The following is an 18,867-nucleotide window of genomic DNA, read 5'->3' on the forward strand; positions in this document are numbered from 1 at the left end:
CTCCTCCAGCTGTTCTGACCCCGAGGCGACACCAGGCCAGCTCGGAGACATAGTCCAGTGGTTCTCAACCTTTTGGAGCCGCAACCCCCATTATAACTGGTATAGGGGTTCGTGACCCCCCGCCCGGGTCACACCGTGAAAAATAGTAACATTAGGCTACATAATTATTAAAAAACAAAGAAGAAAAACAAATAGCTGAAGTAAAATTCATGAAACTACGAATAAATAATGGCACTCTGGTACAATAGTAAACACATGCTACAATAAAACATTAGATTATTTGCTAATGTATTTTATCTAAATGATCTGGCGACCCCCCAAATTTGTCTCGCGACCCCCAGGTTGAGAACCACTGACATAGTCCCACCAGCGTGTCCTGGGTCTTCCACGAGGCCTTGTCCCAATAGGAAATGCCTGGAACACCTCCCGCGGGAGGCGACCAGGAGGCATCCGGACCCACCCGAGCCACCTCAGCTGCTCCTTTCGACATGAAGGAGCAGCGACTTTATTACGAGCTCTTCCCGGGGAACTGAGCTCCTCACCCCCAGACACCCTGCGAAGGAAACTCATTTCGGCCGCTTGTATCCACGACCTTGTCCTTTCGGTCGTTACCCAAATCTCATGACCAGAGGTGAGGGTGAGAACGTAGATCGATCGGTAAATCGAGAGCTTTGCGGAAAAGTGGAGGAGTTCAAGTAAAAAAGAAAATGCTCTTCAAATATTTCCTGTTGCTAGTCATCAACAAGTATAAAAAACAAAACAGACATTGATGATCGCTGTAGAAATGAAGTTTTTACCTCATTCTTTGAGTCTTTCCCGTTCTTCTCTGGTTCAGTCTCTTTCTTTACGTCTTTCTCTCCGTCTTTAGCAGCTTCATCGACCTTCATCTCCTCAACTACAAACATTAAAAACACAAACTCAACCAAAGCCAGACTCATAAAAACGTGTCTCCAAATCCACTTCTGACTAAAACTCTTGGTCTTGGTGGCGTGAATAAAAGTCTTCAGTTACCGTTGTCCTGACCTGGCGCGGGGGTGTTGGGCTGCGTGTCGGCGGGCGTCCCGGTGGACGGGGTCTTTCCCGGGGACTCGGGCTGCGCCGCCGCCCGCTTGGCCTCCTCCAGCTCCGCCATCCACGGCATCGACCACTGCCCGTTCACGTGCTCGAACTCCTGCACCTGAGCGGAGGCAGACGGAGGCGGAGGTGAGTCCCGCGATCAGCAGAGGGAACAGGAGGGGGGGGGGAGTTTGTACCTTTTTACGGATGAGGGACATGACGCCGATGCGCGTGAGGACGTGCTGTCGGGACAGTCCTTCTCTGGGGACTCCGTCGGCGAAAGTCTCGGCGCCGTCGGCTCCGGGTTCACACAAGTGTCGCATGAACAACGACACGTAGGCTCTGAAGAGAAGGACAGTATAGTTTAGATCAGGGGGTCCCAAAGCGGGGCCCACGGAACAGTTCTGTTGGGAAGAGAGTTAGTGTTAAACATAAAAGCAGGTCAATCTCTGGTGGGCCATTCATTCTCAATGTTACTATGGATGCAGTACACATTTTGACCACTAGCGTCAAATTGGGGGCGCTGTTTCACCCCTTTTGCAAAGAATTTAGAATCAGAATAGTTTTTATTACCATTGTTTGAGAACAGGTTCACAAACAAGGATTTATCTCGGTGCAGACGTGCAACATAAAACATAACAGAATCTAGATACAAATAAGCTATAAAACTTTAAACTATAAGGGGGCATGCATAAAGAATATTAAAATAAACAAGATGAAAAATATAAATATGTGTTAATGTGCAGCTACTGTACTATACTGTACTATATAGACTTTAAAAAGGAGGTTTCTGGGGTCAAAATATAAAAGGTTAATAGATTTAATTGCATTTTCATTTGAGTTTTTATCCTATTTTTCTTATACCTGAATATTTTTCATAATATAAAGCAACTATGACCCAGTGTATCCATCGATTAACGTGATTCCACTCACTTGAACTCCTTCTCTGATTTCCCGCGCAGGTCTCTGACGAGCCACTGGGTGGTGAAGGCGTCCTGTGGAGGCATCCCATAACGCATCACTGCGTTCAGGAAGGCCTTTCGCTGGCGGGAGTTGAAGCCCAGCACCTGCAGAGCACGAAAGTACAATTACAAACCACAAACCAGCTTCTAAAGTTTCATACGGCAGCAACAAGTCAGATGTTTTTAAGTTCTGTTGTCACAAACTATTTCAATTTATATCAGTTTGCTGCACATATTTCTCCAATAAAGTCTGGAGTGGCAAGATCTGAAAGTGAGTTCTGATAAACGAGTGCCTGGACTGACCTCAATGTTGCCTCCCACCCTGGCCAGCAGGGGGGGCAGTGGCTTGTCCTTGTCGTTCCTCAGGCCCTTCCTGCCCGGTCTGCGGGAGTTGTTCGCTGAAAACACACAGAACATCATCGTTTAAGCTCGTGATTGTAAAACAGAAGAAACTGAACTCACACTTTCACTGCTTTGGGCTGGGTTTAGGGTCAAGATGAGGAGGACATTTTTGCTTTTTACTTTTTTGAATTGGGTAAAAAATTAGGTGAAATAAGGAAATATTACTAAAAATGAGCAAAAATTAGGGGGAAAAATTGGGAAAACGATAAAAAAAGAAAGAAAAAAATATTGAGAATAATGGGGCATTTTTTATTTTGATGTCAAGTTAGTAATAATCAATATAGATATTTTTTTGTAAAGTCCCTCCTTCCCAGATCTCAGCAACTAATCAGAGTCTAGCATCCTCCTGTGTCGACCAATGAGCTGAGCTTTTCCTGTGAACCAGGAAGTCAGGTCCAATCAGGAGGAGGGGGAGGAGCTTGGTCATTTTACTTTTGAACATTCTGCTTTCCTCATTTTTGTAAACTAAGAAGGGCTTTCTGGTTAAAGAGGGGAGGGATTTGATTATTTACTTTCAAATGTCACTCTCTCCTCACTTACAGACTGTCACTGTAATGTCCATGGACCAAAAGCATAAAAACTCGTATCCAATGATATATTTTTTCTTTACAAATCACCATCAAGAAAGAAATGGATGAAATTAGATGAACATACTGTCCCTGAAACGAACATCTGAGTAGTTTTATCTTTGATTGAACGTGGAATGCACTTTGGGGCAGTTTATAAACGTGTCCTCGATCATGCTACGACCGTGTTCCTGCTCTCACCTTCCGATCTCTCGTCGAAGTCCTCGTCTCCCTCCTCTGACGCCACGGAGTAATCGGACTGACCGTCGGACTGGTCGTCCTGCCACTCGGCTGCAGGGAAACCACAGAGGGGTGTTATTGAAAAGCTCAGAGAAACATGAGTCTCTGTGAGTGAAGTGATGAAAGTGACCTCTGCCCGTGTCCTCCTGCGAGCCGTCGTTGTAGTTGACCTGTTTGCGGATGCGTTTGCCTTTGCCCAGGTTGCGGGCGAGGTCCTCCTGCTGCTGCTCGTAGTGATGCCGCAGGAGCTTCTCCCAGTAGTCGGGGTCCACGCTCTCCTCCTGCTTGATGATCTCCCGCTGCACCTCCTCCTCCTGCGGGACACGGGGTTCACACGTTTAAACATTTACTTCAGGTTCGGGGATTGTGGCGCCTGTACTGTACTTAAGAGACTAACTCCAGTGTCTAATAGGAACCTCTGGAGACCTCACGATTCAATACGAGATGATACCTCTTTTTACCTCTTTCTGTGTGAATAAATGATCCCCGACTTACACACTGAAGACGGTCTAAAGATCTCAGAGGCATCACTTCATTTACATTTGATATATTTGTGTGAGTGCTTGGTCCAAGTGCTTAAAATTGTACTGAATTCTTAATCATTATTGGCCTCTGATTGTGAAAATAGTGGAGCGCTGCTGCCTCACTGATATGCATAACGTCGCTCATTAACCCCTTAACTCCCACCTGAACCGAGCACATTTTCTCCAGTTTGGCTTTACCTCAGTCCAAAAGCTTCTGGAAAAAAGGTGAGAAAATAGCGACAAAACTAAGACGAAAACAATGATGGAAATGTGACAAAAAAGTGAGAAAACATTGACAAAAAAGTGACGAAAAATTTATGAAAAAGTGCCAAAAATGTCACAAAAATGTCACAGGAAATTGACAAAAAATTGATGAAAAAAATGACAAAAATTGATGAAAAAATGACAAAAAAGTGACAAAAAAGTGATTAAAAAAATGGATTAAAAAATGACAAAAATTTGACAAAAAATGGACGAAAAAGGGACAAAAAACCAAACACCCAACAAAAAAATGATGGAAAAAAAATCTGATGACGTGAGGAAAAAGATCCTCTCGGTTCAGGAGTTAAGAGGTTAATATGCATGTCATCAAAAGTATTATTGGGAAAAAAATTATCGGCATCGTCCTACAAAATATCGCGATATATCGGAAAAATCGATATATTGTCACAATCCTAGTGTCTAATGGTACATTGTGTTTAGTGATCGTTAAAGGGTCATTGAGTTTAGTTAGCACTGCTGAGACGCTATAAAACTGGCCTTGAAGCTAAAGGCTAACAACAACTTAATGCTAACAAACTGTAAAATAGCTCCACCATCGAAAATCATGCCTAAGTAAACAGAGCTTGATGTTTTTTTTAACGTTTTTAAATCATATTGTTTAATTCACGCCAAAACGTGGACAGGAAGTAGTCTTTACTCGACACTGACCAACAGGAAGTTAAAACATTCAGTGCTATAGTAATGGTTCGCAATGGATTTGTTGGTTATATAAAGTAAATAAACTGAATCCACTGGTTTTAATCTTTACATGTAGCCATTTTATTAGTTTCTAAGTATAATGAGCTAAGAAGATTCTAACCCTCTCAAAAGAGCAGTTAATGTATTAAAAGAAGCCTGGTCTCACCTCCTCGTCCTCGTCCTTGACCACGTACTGAGCCACTTTGAAGGAGCTCAGATACTCGTTCATGCTCTGCAGCTCCGTGTCGTCCGTGGCGTCCTGGTTTCTGTCCAGCAGGCGGGTGATGGCTTTGTCGTCGTAGTGGATGACGCTGCTGTCGTCCTCCTTATTCTCCCCTGAAGAAGAAACACAGATAAACAAGCTCGGTCAAGACATTCAGGTCCTGGGTTAGGGTTAGTAAGTAATACTGGGCACCGTTAACGGATGCCAGTCTGGTATATAGATAAATAAAATAAAACAGCACGAGGAAATTGGGGAAAAAACATGTACAAAACGGGACTAAACTGGGTCTAAACCGTGTCCAAACTGGGGCTAAACTGTGTCCCAACTGGGTCTAAACTGGGTCTAGTTTAGCCCCAGTTTAGTCCCAGTTTAGTCCCAAACTGGGTCTAAACTGTGTCAAAACTGGGGCTAAACTGTGTCCAAACAGGGACTAAACTGGGGCTAAACTGTGTCCAAACTGGGACTAAATTGGGACTAAACTGGGGCTAAACTAGACCCAGTTTAGTCCCAGTTTAGTCCAAAAACTGGGGCTAAACTGGGACTACACTGGGGCTACACTGGGGCTACACTGGGACTACACTGGGGCTACACTGGGGCTACACTGGGGCTACACTGGGGCTACACTGGGGCTACACTGGGGCTACACTGGGGCTACACTGGGGCTAAACTGGGGCTAAACTGGGGCTAAACTGGGGCTAAACTGGGGCTACACTGGGACTACACTGGGGCTACACTGGGGCTACACTGGGGCTACACTGGGGCTACACTGGGGCTACACTGGGGCTACACTGGGGCTACACTGGGGCTACACTGGGACTACACTGGGACTACACTGGGACTACACTGGGACTACACTGGGACTACACTGGGACTACACTGGGACTAAACTGGGACTAAACTGGGACTAAACTGGGACTAAACTGGGACTAAACTGGGTCCTGACAGGGACTTGACTGGGCCTATATGGGGACTAAACTGGGACTAAAAAAAGTGGAAAAATAAGGGAAAAATGGGAAATAAAAGAAAATAAAAACTTGGAAAGTGTGTATCTGCCCTTTTGTAGTTAAAGGAAGTCTCTTGGTCGTTTTACCTCAAACAAATGATACAAATGCAAAAGAAATTAAATGAAAGGAAAAGGCATAAATGAACGTTAACGATCTGAAACCGAAAAAGTCTTGTTCAGGTATCGATATCGAAAACCTGGTATCGTTAAAGCATCGGTATCTCGTTTGACGTGACGTTATTGGTCAGAATCTGAAATCCCCCCTCACCTTCTTGCTCATCCTTGAACAGCTCCTCCGTCCCGAACTTCAGGATGTCGTCCAGCTCCTGTTTGGACATGGAGCCGGTCTTGGAGCCGAGTCCGGGTCGAACCACCAGGTGAGTCAACATCATCTTCTTCTTGGCCACCTACGAAACGCACGGGGGGAAACATTCAATCAAAACGTCGACTAAAAACATGAAAGTGGAAACAATATGGACGTGTTTTGATGTTTCACCTGAGTGATCCGCTCCTCCACGGACGCCTTGGTGACGAAGCGGTAGATCATCACCTTCTTGTTCTGACCGATTCGATGGGCTCTGCTGAACGCCTGGAGGAAAAACACGGCTCAAAGGTTAGAACCGGGACGTCCCAAAGAGGGAAATGTGTGATCGTTTCTCTGTCTCGAACCTGGATGTCATTGTGCGGGTTCCAGTCGGAGTCGTAGATGATCACGGTGTCGGCCGTGGCCAAGTTAATGCCCAAACCTCCCGCTCTCGTGGACAAGAGGAAGGCAAACTGCTGCGCGCCGGGAGCTGAGGAGAGAAAAACACACGTCAGATTAAATACAAAGCCTTAAAATACAGCTCCTGGGTTTAGACATGGAGCAGCAAGTCAGATTTCATGCCTCGTTTAAAGCCTCGAACGCAATAAAGTGATGATTTAGTTATTTATGAGCTGATAAATCTGAACAAGTACAAAAATATAAATAAAAAAAATAAGTGGGAAAATGTGGAAAAACATTGGGAAAAACAAGTGGGAAAATTGTGGCAAATTTTGGAGAAATGTAGGGTTAAAAGAGGGAAAATTAGAGGGGAAATAAGAAAATAAAAACACAGGGGAAAAAATGAAAAAAATGAACAAAAACAAGTGAAAAAATATGTAAATTTGGTAAAGTTTTGGGCAAAATATGGCAAAAAAACAGGGGAAAAATTGGGAAAAATAGGAGAAAACACATGAGAAAAATTATAATAATAATAAATAAATAAAAACTTAAAAAGTACTTTTTTCTGCCCTTTTGCAGTAAAAGACGTTTCTTGGTTCTTTCACTTCAAACAAATGATACACAAGCAACAGAAATGAAATGGAAGGAAAAGGAATAAATTAACATTATTAACCTGTTTTCTGGTTCTGTATGACAAATACATAAGTACAGGTATTGTTCAGGTATCGGTATCGAAAACCAAGTATTGTTAAAGTCGAAAATGTAACCGTACTCAGCCCTAGCTATGACCAGATATGTGTCTTTACAAAGACGTGTCTCTGGGATCGGGGGTGATTTCTTTAAATCCCCGACGGCTGTGATTGACAAGCGTATTAACCAATCAGAGAAAAGCCGGATAGGACAGATTGTTTTCTCTGCTGACGGAGCCTCTCACCAGAAAACCTACAAAACTATTAATCCTGGAGCGTTCTAGTATTTTGTTCTCTCGTGAAGATTCAAAGTTTACTCAAAGATGTCCTGGCATTAGAGAACAACATTATCCACATTTTTTGCCCTTTCTACCATGTTACAATGACATTTATGGCCTTCATTTTGAGCTAATGCCAAGTCGTGGGAAAAGGCGCCTCACCGTTGAACCGGTCGATGGCCTCCTGCCTCAGTCCTCCTGTGATCCCTCCGTCGATTCGCTCGTATTTGTAACCCTCATTCTCCAAAAAGTCCTCCAGCAGATCCAGCATCTTCGTCATCTGAATGAAAGCAAAGCGTCGCATGAGTGTGAACTAAAGCTCCTGAGCCCATCCTGTGGGGCCGTCCTACCTGTGAGAAGATGAGCACTCTGTGGCCTCCCTCCTTCAGCTGCCTCATCATCTTCTGCATCAGTAGCAGTTTTCCCGACGCCTTGATCAGACCCTGGTTCTCGTAAATACCGTTCGGCAAACGAGGAGCCTCCTGTTACGACAGAGAAAGAAAGACACATTTAAAATCCATTCACTGCAGGAATAAATGAGTGGAAACCGGACCCTTTTTTAACTGTGTTTGTGTCCACATTTAAGATGGATTAATATCACTACAGCACCGAAGCTTCACTCAGATCAAATGCTGCTTTTCATCCATTTAGTGTTAAAGAGTTAGAGAGAAACAGTGTGGGAGAAAAGAGAAAAAATGACAGAAAAGCTTGGACGCTTTAGGAAAGAGAAAGAAAAGAGCAAAATCCCAGAGACGCCGTTACATTCTTTTCGATACCAGTACTTTAACAATACCGATACTGAAATGTTTGTCATCTAGAACCAGAAACGGAACAATAATGTGCGGAAGACCTGCAAATTTACAAAAACGGGGGTTTCGCTTTAGATTAAGCTGTGCTCATTAAGTATTGATAAGCATTAGTAGTTACTTTAGGGTTATGGTCAAGGTTCGGTTAAGGGCTGGCCATGAATAAGCGCATTATTAATGGCCTATTTGTATATTAAGAGATGTGTTAATACTTTACAAGCATATTATAAATGCTTATTAATATCTTATTACTACTTAATGAGCACACCTTAATATAAAGCGTTACCAAAACGGGTTTATCTCCAGCGAAGAATGTGGAATAATTTGGGGGAAAACTGGAAGAAATTGAGGCAAAAAGAAATTGTGAAAAAAAAAAAAAAAAATTAGCAAAAATCAGGGGAAAGAGAAAAAAACGGGTAGAAAAGTATATAACAAAAAAAAAACATGGGGCAAATTTTTCTGAGAGAAATGAGAAAAAATACAGGGGAAAAAAATGGGTAGAAATGGGGGAAAAAAAAAAATAATTTTAGCACTTCCTTATATTCTGTCCCTGGACCAACAGCATCAAAACTTCGATAAAAAAAAAATAGATTTTCTTCCGGTACCTGTCGAACCTGAACTTTTTTCCCCGACACCACACTGTTATTGTTTATTTGTCAGTAAAAGAAAAAGACTTTTGTCGCTATAGCAAAGCTCACACAAACAAAGACACTCAGTACAATGAATAAAGGGATTGTCGTCATCAGTGAGTGTTATTATCTTCCCATGACTTCCAGGAAATCGTCAATAATAATGAGTGAATTACTGACGTTGCTGATCTCGTGCAAACGGACATAAAAATGACAAACGTCCTGAGGTCATTCTAATCCAGAGCGAAGAGGAGACTGAGGACTGAGCACTCTGAAGCTTTTCAATAACGCCCTAAAAACTAGACTAAATCCCACACAAAACTGAACTTAAAGAAAAACTAAATACATTCTTTCCTAGTCCCTCTGGGGGTAATACAAGTATTAATGGGATGATTGGAGGGTCTTTCATCTCCCCCTGGTGTCTCTGGCCAGAAAACCACAATTGCAACTTGACTGCCACCGGGTCGGAGCCACCAATACACAGTAATAGAATCACGAAGAAGAAGCTAACAGGCTAACGGGCAAAGCTAACTGCGGGCTAGAACCACTTGAGAAAAAAGCGTAGTATTTACTCACACGGACAATCAATAAGTAAGAATACGCAACATGCTACGACACCTGCAGTGGCGCTTATGGCCTCTAGGGGCATAAAAGTGAATTTGCCTGAATGATTGAGACGTGAACCCAAAAAAACAGTTGCAGTTCGCTTTTTAAGTTTTCCGTAAGTGTGCCCACAGCATGAACCAGCCTAAACTCACTTCAGAGGTGACTGGGATGAATATGGCCTTTGCTTCATCTTCCCCTGTCAGATTAAGACTTGGTGCCATAGATGGACACTGCCTTGCCCAATGACAGGGGACTTCAAGTCTTAAGTTTGTGTTTTTATGTTTTGTTTATGGTCCAAATAAAATCAGTCCAAGCTCTATTTCTCCTTCACTCTGGCGGCTAAAGAAAAAAAAGTCTCTCGAATGGGACAGTTGTGGCAGGAATCCCCAATCCTATTAAAGTATCAAATTTAAGTTACCAAAGCAGCCACGGGGAAGAGGTAGGGATGGTTGCAGCATTTCTTCAGATCCATGACGACGTTGAGCAGCGAGAACTGGTTTCCGCCTCCTTTCGTGTTCAAGGCGTCGAAGTTTTTCGTCAAAATGTACTTGTAATATTTCCTAAACGGCGACAGAAAAGCACGGGATTAGCCACAGGTTCCGTGGTGAAGGGTATTTACGTAGTACTGCGCTCCCCGGGCTCGTACTTCTGCATCGGGCTGAGCTCCACTCGGACGATCAGCTCGGTTTTCGACGGCATGTGTTTGAAGACGTCGGCCTTCAGTCGCCGCAGCATGTGAGGACCCAGCATGTCGTGGAGCTTCTTGATCTGGTCTTCCTTCGCGATGTCCGCAAACTCCTCCAGGAAACCCTCCAGATTACTGCACGAGGGGCGACAAAGGTTAGATCAAACACTTCACAAATATCTGTACTTCACTCGTGTTTGAAGCAGGACAAATTTAATGACTTTTAGAAATGTTCAACAGGATCTACAAGGTTCAAGACTTTTGAGAAATAGTTAGGACGGCACTTTTGTCGCTATAGAGTTTGGCATTAGCTAAAAACAGGATAAAAAGTGAAGAGAAAGCCGTGGAGCAGCTCTGTTAGATGCTGAGTCACACAGAAGTCTGTCTAGTTTGCTTAAACTCTTTAGCACCACATCAGGTTTTAACGATTCCAACACTGATTGATGCCCAAACAATCATAATACAAATGGTTTGACTCAAAGGATTGCAGTGCAGCATGGTTTCTGATTAGGGTTGTGCCGATGGACGATATCATCGTCCATTTTAAGTTTTCCGTAAGTGTGCCCACAGCATGAACCAGCCTAAGCTCACGTCAGAGGTGACTGGGATGAATATGGCCTTTGCTTCATCTTCCCCTGTCAGATTAAGACTTGGTGCCATAGATGGACACTGCCTTGCCCAATGACAGGGGACTTCAAGTCTTAAGTTTGTGTTTTTATGTTTTGTTTATGGTCCAAATAAAATCAGTCCAAGCTCTATTTCTCCTTCACTTTGGCGGCACTTTGTCCCATACGAGAGACTTTTTTTCTTTCGCCGCCAAAGTGAAAAGAGTTTAAGCAAACTAGACAGACTTCTGTGTGACTCAGCATCTAACAGAGCTGCTCCACGGCTTTCTCTTCACTTTTTATCCTGTTTTTAGCTAATGCCAAACTCTATAGCGACAAGAGCGCCTTCACTTTGGCGCCGATGGACGATATCATCGTCCATCGGCGATGGATGAGCAACATCACGATGGAGAGTCACCATCGTGATGCCACGCCCCCTCCTGTCAGAAACACGCACTGATCTTCTGTGGGCCTTGTAAACCTACAAACTGTGCAGGGATTGAACTGTAAATTAAATCACGGATGTAACTAATATGCACGCTAGTGTCAGTACCTGCCAGAAGCCACGATGTGTTCGCCGTAATTATTAACGTAAAGACGCAGCGCTGCTCTATTTCTGACGCGCAGGGCTCTCTCTCTCTCTCTCTCTGCAGCTCAGAGTTTAACAGCGCGTGGTTTTGCTTTGCTTTGCTGCGTATTGAAACTTAAACCGTTTTAAAATGAGATGGCGCTCACATCGGAGCTAGCTGAGCGCGCGGATTATTCTCACGAAGAACGAGGAGAGGAAAGAGGAGAGAGAAAGGCGCGGTGCAGGAGTTAAGAGGTTACGATCACACGGACCGGGCAGCGCGTGGAGCGGCTTCAAAAACATAAGCTACGACGCAAACTTCTAAATATTGTCCCATTCACCCACTGTTTCTCTTAAACATTACGTTAAAACTGAGCAAATGCAAATAATAAGCTCCGATTTACATTTGTATTAGTGGAGAAGAGCCTTGGAGTTGACGCGCTGAATAAGTCGTTCTCCTCTCAGACTTTACGCACGAGTTTTAACACATTTCTTTTGCAAAAGTCATGTTCCGTGACTCTGTTCAGATCATGTTTAGTTTAGATCCATTTATCCTGCAATCTCACATCTTCCTAACATACATAGTAATATGCAGCATATATATAGGCTATGTAAATGTCTTTAAAAATGCTTATAATGAAAAATGGACGATATCATCGTCCATCACGATGGTTCACTGTAAACATCGTCAACGGCCAATTAAGGGGACATCGCCCAACCCTATTTCTGATATTATACTTGGGGTCTGATTCTGATATAAAGGGGTTGGCCAATAGCCAATATATAAGCCAATATTTCAATTATAGCCTATAGTTAAACACATATTATTATAGTAAAGGTTTAAGACATAACAACCCCCATCGGTCGACCTCTAATGGATATATTTCTGAGGCCAAGGGCCAAATCAGGCCCTACAGCACAGAAGAACCTCTGGCCCCCAATATGATTTTGAGAAATATGATTATGCAAATAAGCGATCAAATACCTGTTAAATAACTCTAAAAATGCGAGAAATAGTGTCTTTTTATAGTGTATTTTTTATAAATGTCCTGTGATTCTCAACTGGTGGGTCAGGACTCAAAAGTGGGTCATGAGCCTGTAGGGAACTTTTTTTTTCTGAAACTACACGGAAACAGTGTTTGTTAAAATTAATATTATTGGGTTGTTTTGATTATAATTTCAGTCTTAAAAGCAAATCTACAGCTTGTTCAATAAAACGTATGGTAAATACTATATTTTATATGATATATGACAAATTACAGTTTTATTTGGGTCGCAGCTGGTCATTAAGGTAATGGCGGGTCTCGGAGCCGGACCACTTTAGAACCACTGATGTAAAACCTTTGCATTTGCAGAAAATGGTTCTTTACTTTAGGCTACACTGGTGAGGGTCGACCTTTGGTGTTTTGGCGATGATGAAAAACGGCCTCCGTGACACAAACTTGCCTAACCCTGGTCGACAACATAAAATATAGCCGATACAACAAGTGCACAAACTTGAGACGGATTTTCTCCTGAGGCCTCGGGAGTTGGGGTCTTTCAATGCAAAAAAACGGGAAGTCACTTTTGCTTCCCGAGATATCAGCCTTTTTATGAACTTGGGAAAGTATTTGACAATAGGAACGCCATTCTTTATGCAAACAAATGACAGATAACATTGAGCAGACCTGAATCTCTCCGGCGTGAGGAAGTTGAGCAGGTGGAACAGCTCCTCCAGGTTGTTCTGCAGAGGAGTTCCCGTCAGCAGCAGCTTGTGTTGGAGCGAGTAGTTGTTCAGGACTCGGAAAAACTACAAACCAAGACACCGGTTTTAAACTCACAGCTCTCGATACAAAACAAACGCCTGCAGTGAGTGATTTAAGCACCTTGGACTGGTTGTTCTTGAGCCTGTGAGCCTCGTCCACCACCAGACAGGCCCAGTCGATGGAGCCCAGGATGGCCATGTCGATGGTGATGAGCTCGTAGGACGTGAGCAGCACGTGGAACTTCAGAGACGAGTCTTTCTGCAGGAGCAAACACACAAACAACACTCAGCAAATGGTTCTTCATGTGTTTTTATATCTATTTAAATTCAAATCTATTCTCTCGAGCTGTTGGTCTAAATGTTATACTTTACTTAATGTAACTTGATTAGCTTAAAGGCGTTTTCTACAGGTGGCAGCAAGTCAAATGTAATGACTTTTAATGCCCAAATACCTCATTTTTAACGCCATGAATGCAAAGAAATCTGGACGTATTTAATTTTAGATCTGGAAACATTCAATCAACACGAGAAATGAGCTCAAATTTCAATAGTCAAACTATTTCAGCCAAGCCTGCAGCAGAATGTGAACTTGTGCAGTAGAAAAAGCAGAGCAATGACATTTTAATCTAAGAACTGTACATTTGATGCCAGTTGGACTCATATTTATTGCTTTCAAGGAGAGACGCTGCAGGTGAATGGGAAAAATAAATGCATTTAGGAGATTTGATACTTAAGCAGAACAATAACCGATATAAATATGAGGAAAAAATGCATTGCAGTTTTCTGTCATTTTCTGTGCTGAAAATATCGTCAATGTTGACAATTTTTAAGCAGACGAAATCTAAATAATGGATAGACCCAGATATAAACTGGATTTTGGATCTTGTTTAGTTTTTGAATAAGCTAATCATAAGTGAAAAAATTGAAGCTGAACAAATCAGGCTGGAAATTAGATATTAAAACAATCATAAAATAAGCAGTGTACAGGGTAATATTTAGTCTTCATTATTATATTACTCTGTATAGTCCCTGTAACATCTTCATGTCAGAGTTTAAAAATGTCAAAACAAAGTATTTTCCTCCCCCCACATGTTCCAGCAAAGTCCTAATGTGTAGAATGAGCTCAGACCTGTTCACCACAACTGCCTCTAAAATCAAAGTCATTCAAATAGTTGTTAATTCAGGTCCGAAGTGCCGTCATGCACAAGCTTAATATAGAAGCTGCAGTTACAGATATGACCCGAGGTGGCAGTAGTGAGTATAAAATGACCAACTAGCACAGTCCCTTTAAGGGAGGAAACCGACCACTGCATGAAATATCAATACTTTCACCTGCCGTGTCTCGCCTTAATGCATTTTTGCACAATAAATATAAGGTTTGTTTTCCGTGTTAAATTTAAAGTTTTGAAGCAAAAACAAGGGTGTGTTCAGACCTGCACCGTTTGGTCCACTTTAAAACGGAATGTTTATGTATGTGAATACAACAAACGAATCCTGATCTAAGAACCGGACTGAGACCCACTTTTTCAGGTGGTCTCTGTTCGCTTCCAAACGGAAAAAAAGTTTGCTTTTGATCCGGGAAAAACAAGCGGACCGAAGGGCTCTTCTGGTCTGAATTCTTACACTAAGAATCTTACGCTAAAACAAAAACACCTTCGACGCTCCCTTACCTTCATCCTGGAGGCCTTCTTCCCTCCTCGGATGGCGTTGTCCTCAAATGAGAACTCGTTCTCCCTGATGACGGCTCTGCTGTCCTTGTCTCCCACGTACGTCACCACGTACATGTCCGGAGCCCACATCTCGAACTCCCTCTCCCAGTTGATGATGGTGGAGAGCGGGGCGCCGACCAGGAACGGCCCCTTGGAGTGACCCTACGGAGCGGAAAACCAAAACAAACCCTTAGAGCTTCATTCATCACAGCCCGGGGGCCTCATTCGCGCTGAACGCACCTCTTTGTAGAGCGAGTACAGGAAGGTGGCGGTCTGCACGGTTTTGCCCAGCCCCATCTCGTCGGCGAGGATGGTGTCCGTGCCCTGCGCCCAGGAGAAGCGCAGCCAGTTCAGGCCCTCCAGCTGGTACGGGTGCAGCGTGCCCCCGGTGCTGTCCAGGTAATCCGGCTGGCGGTCGAACTTTATCGTGGGCTAAAAAACAAGGAAACAGAAGTTAGAACGCAAAGTGTCAAAACAGGTTCACAGGGAGAAACATATCACATTTAAAGAGCAAATACTGCACTTGTTATGCCACAAATCTGTGAATGTTTCCTTTAAGATTTGCAAAACACTCCATCAAACAGAGGAATGAAGGAAAACTTTAGCCAAAACCTCAGTTCAATGTGCTTTTGATCATATTTCTTTGTATTTTCGACAAAAGTATGCAGTTAAAATGGCCTAGAAATGTCATTATATTGAAAGATATTCAGATTAAACCACTTTTCCCCAGTTTGGCATTACCCAAATCTAAAAGCTTCTTGAAAAAAAGTGTGAAAATAGCGACAAAAAAACGGACGGGACAAAGAGGCATGAAAAAGTGACAAAAAAGCAACAAAAGAGGGACAATCGAGGATGAAAACGCCACAAAAAAAAATTCAAAATGGCAGCAAAAACAAGGCAAAAAAGTCACAAGAAAGCTACAAAAAAGTTACAAAATCTAGATGAAAAAGTGGCAAAAGTGATGACGACAACACAATACACTTTTTCTAGGTCTTCCTTTTAGATTTGGGTAAAGCTGAACTGGAGAAAATGCACTCAGTCAAGGTGGGGGTTAAGAGGTTAATGCCAATTGAATGCATCAAACAAATTTACGTTTACAAAACAGCAAACTTACGTCGATGACTGGGTTTTCCGGAGGTCGGTCTGGTTTCTTCGTTCTTCCTTTCACTTTGAGTTTCTTTCCGGGTTTACCCTCTTCTCCGATCATCAGCTCCCTGCAAAAGCGCCACAGTTCAGGAACCGAGCAGCCAAAACATAACGACAGACGCTGGGTTTGATTCTCACCGGTGGTTCCAGTACTGCAGCTTGTACTGGTCGAACTCCGGGACGTCCATGTCGTCGGCCTCCCACGTGGCCTGGTCGTACGACAGCTCCCGCCACTTGATCAGGTAGTGCACGTTGTGTTTCTTGTCCACACTGGAGAGAAAAGGAGAGGATTAGGAGATTATCGTTCACAGAGCAGGTATTTGATGACAGAAGCAGCCTGATTTATTGAGATGTGAAGTGTGTCCACAGCATGAACCAGCCTAAGCTCACGTCAGAGGTGACTGGGATGAATATGGCCTTTGCTTCATCTTCCCCTGTCAGATTAAGACTTGGTGCCACAGATGGACACTGCCTTGCCCAATGACAGGGGACTTCAAGTTTTCTTTTGAAACACTTTGCTGAAAAACTAGTTACTTTGGTTTGTGTTTACTGTATTTTCCAAACTATAAGTTGCCCTTTTCTTCTATAGTTTGGCTGGGGGTGCGACTTATACATCAAAATAGATAATTTCGCATGTTTGTTATGTTCACACTGAGAGCCATTAGAGGGCGCTCTAGGCTTGTGTACCAGTATCTGCAACCCCTGTACCACTTAAGATTAAAAAAAAAAAGAAAAGTAATCCAGCAGCAGAAAAAAAGTTTGGAGTGAGGAAGTAACTGGCGAAAAGTGGAGGTTACTCGTACTGCAATGAAGAAAACGAAAAAAACTCATTTTTGCGTTGTTTTTTATTTATTACGAAACTAGACACTCTAATAAACCTTATGTGTGATGTTGGTATTCCTGTGATGATCAGAAGTGAAATAAATGATGATTAAAAAAACTTAAGTCACGATCTAGACATTTGATATATTATTGTGCTTTTTTTTTCTGTCCGAGGGGGCGTGGTGTTGTAAAGCCAACACTTCTCTCTCGCTCTCTGGAGCGGGTTTCATGAAGCAGAAACAGTTGAGATTTCAACATTTCTCTGAGTTTTTAAAAGGTCAAAATCGGTCCAAGGACGACTGAGAAACATCCTGTTAAAGTCTTCAATCCAGAACCAGGCTGTTTAAAAGCACACGCTATAAAAAGGGACCGAGAACACGCGTGTTTCAAAACGTGTCAACAATGTTGTCGTTGAAAATTGACTTGAAACAAATTTATTTAGGCATTTGCCTCTTCACATAACATTAGTGTCCGTCCAGGGAGGAGAGGAGTTAATCAGAAAGAAGAGTGTTTCATAAAACCCCTGTTATCTCAGTTTCTAGAAAATAATCTGATGTTGATCAAAACTAGCCTCTGTTTAGCTTAGATTTCTCAGGAACCGAGGCACGTAGAATTAAACTGTTTTCACCTACAGAGAGCTTAGAGTCTCACTTTTCAAACGAGCCATATCATGTGTCCATAGCTATAACATACAACATGTTGTGGTGCTACAAATATCATGAAAAAATGGCAATCTACAGCTAAAGCCCAAAAACAGCGCAGCCACGATGTGTTAAGATTTTCTAAAAATGATAATCGAGCAGCAGAAAGAAAGCAAGTAACTGGCAAAAAGTTGAGGTTACTCTTACTGCAATGAAGAAAACAAAAAAAGCTAACCGTGAGCTAAAAGCTAAGGCTACAGCGAGAGGCACGAGTTCGCAAATGAAAGCTTGAACAACGTGACACCGGGAGAGGCTTGTCAAAACCTCCACGCCTCCAAAATAATACCATACAAATAATCACAGTTTTGCTAATAACAGATCAAGTGTAATGACGCTGTATTACTGTTTGCACAGACACACTGAGCTAAACGCTGACCTGTGGTTGATGATGCGGTGGATCATGAGCCACTCCCACTTGATGCCGTATCGGAGGTAGCGCTCCTCCAGCTGCGCGTACATGGGGTCCTTGTTCTTCTTCTTGGAGCTGCGGTCGTCGCCTTCCTCCCCGAAGTCGATGGGCGGCGGCTCGTCCATGTCCGTCTTCCTCTGGTAGTTCCTGAACTTGGCCTGGCAGTGCAGCTCCAGCTAAAAGCAAATCAGCAGGTCTGAGTATTTTTGTTCATAACAGGCAGAGAGCGGCGTTAAGGCGAGACTCTGCAGGTGAGGAGGGAATTAGATTAGGGACATAAATGACATGAATTGCAAGTTGGAAGGTTTGGAATCTGTAGGAGCAACTAAAGAGGTCACAGCCGTTTATAATGTGAACAGTTGCTAACGAGTCCTTGTTCCTTAACCTCTTAACTCCCGCCTGAACTGAGAGCATTTTCTCCAGTTCAGCTTTACCCAAATCCACCCAAGGCCAGTGTACGCCTCATTTGAAAGCCAAGATCTATAAAACTCATCTAAATGGAAAAAAAATCTGATGACGTGAGGAAAAAGATCCACAATTTTTGTAACTTTTTTGTAATTTTTTTTCTTCATTTTTTCCCCCCACTTTTTGTCACATTTTTGTCATTTTTTGTGTCATTTTTCCGTCAATTTTTTGTCACTCTTTGGTCATTTTTTGTGTCATTTGTCGTAAAATTTTTATCACATTTTTGTCATTTTTTTGGTCATTTTTGGTCATATTTTTGTATTTTTTTTGTCCATTTTTGGTTATTTTTATCATTTTTTAGTCACATTTTTTGTCATTTTTTCATCACTTTTTTGACAAAATTTTCTCACTTTTTAGTCACATTTC

General features: G+C 42.7%; 1 protein-coding gene across 4 annotated transcripts in view; it reads right to left on the reverse strand.

Annotated features, from left to right (window-relative positions):
* The window catches only part of LOC306973821 (chromodomain-helicase-DNA-binding protein 4-like), a 53,654-nt gene that overhangs the window by 11,206 nt on the left and 23,581 nt on the right, over positions 1 to 18,867 (reverse strand). For 2 of the 4 annotated variants that reach the window (XM_079570849.1, XM_079570848.1), the window contains exons 12-33: positions 18,004 to 18,212; positions 16,243 to 16,374; positions 16,073 to 16,172; positions 15,199 to 15,390; positions 14,920 to 15,120; positions 13,371 to 13,508; positions 13,173 to 13,294; positions 10,294 to 10,467; positions 10,066 to 10,207; positions 7,957 to 8,088; positions 7,769 to 7,886; positions 6,606 to 6,730; positions 6,433 to 6,525; positions 6,205 to 6,343; positions 4,877 to 5,046; positions 3,357 to 3,540; positions 3,188 to 3,277; positions 2,322 to 2,416; positions 1,990 to 2,123; positions 1,254 to 1,398; positions 1,012 to 1,177; positions 798 to 895 (exon numbers count right to left, since the gene is read on the reverse strand). In XM_079570849.1, coding sequence (XP_079426975.1) covers positions 798 to 895; positions 1,012 to 1,177; positions 1,254 to 1,398; positions 1,990 to 2,123; positions 2,322 to 2,416; positions 3,188 to 3,277; positions 3,357 to 3,540; positions 4,877 to 5,046; positions 6,205 to 6,343; positions 6,433 to 6,525; positions 6,606 to 6,730; positions 7,769 to 7,886; positions 7,957 to 8,088; positions 10,066 to 10,207; positions 10,294 to 10,467; positions 13,173 to 13,294; positions 13,371 to 13,508; positions 14,920 to 15,120; positions 15,199 to 15,390; positions 16,073 to 16,172; positions 16,243 to 16,374; positions 18,004 to 18,212 — 3,099 coding nt within the window. The remainder of the gene's footprint in view (positions 1 to 797; positions 896 to 1,011; positions 1,178 to 1,253; positions 1,399 to 1,989; positions 2,124 to 2,321; positions 2,417 to 3,187; positions 3,278 to 3,356; positions 3,541 to 4,876; positions 5,047 to 6,204; positions 6,344 to 6,432; positions 6,526 to 6,605; positions 6,731 to 7,768; positions 7,887 to 7,956; positions 8,089 to 10,065; positions 10,208 to 10,293; positions 10,468 to 13,172; positions 13,295 to 13,370; positions 13,509 to 14,919; positions 15,121 to 15,198; positions 15,391 to 16,072; positions 16,173 to 16,242; positions 16,375 to 18,003; positions 18,213 to 18,867) is intronic. The other 2 variants (XM_079570850.1, XM_079570851.1) reach the window with 1 other exon arrangement.

This window comes from Gobius niger (genome assembly GCF_951799975.1).
Source record: "Gobius niger genome assembly, chromosome: 14".
NCBI classification, from domain to species: domain Eukaryota; kingdom Metazoa; phylum Chordata; class Actinopteri; order Gobiiformes; family Gobiidae; genus Gobius; species Gobius niger.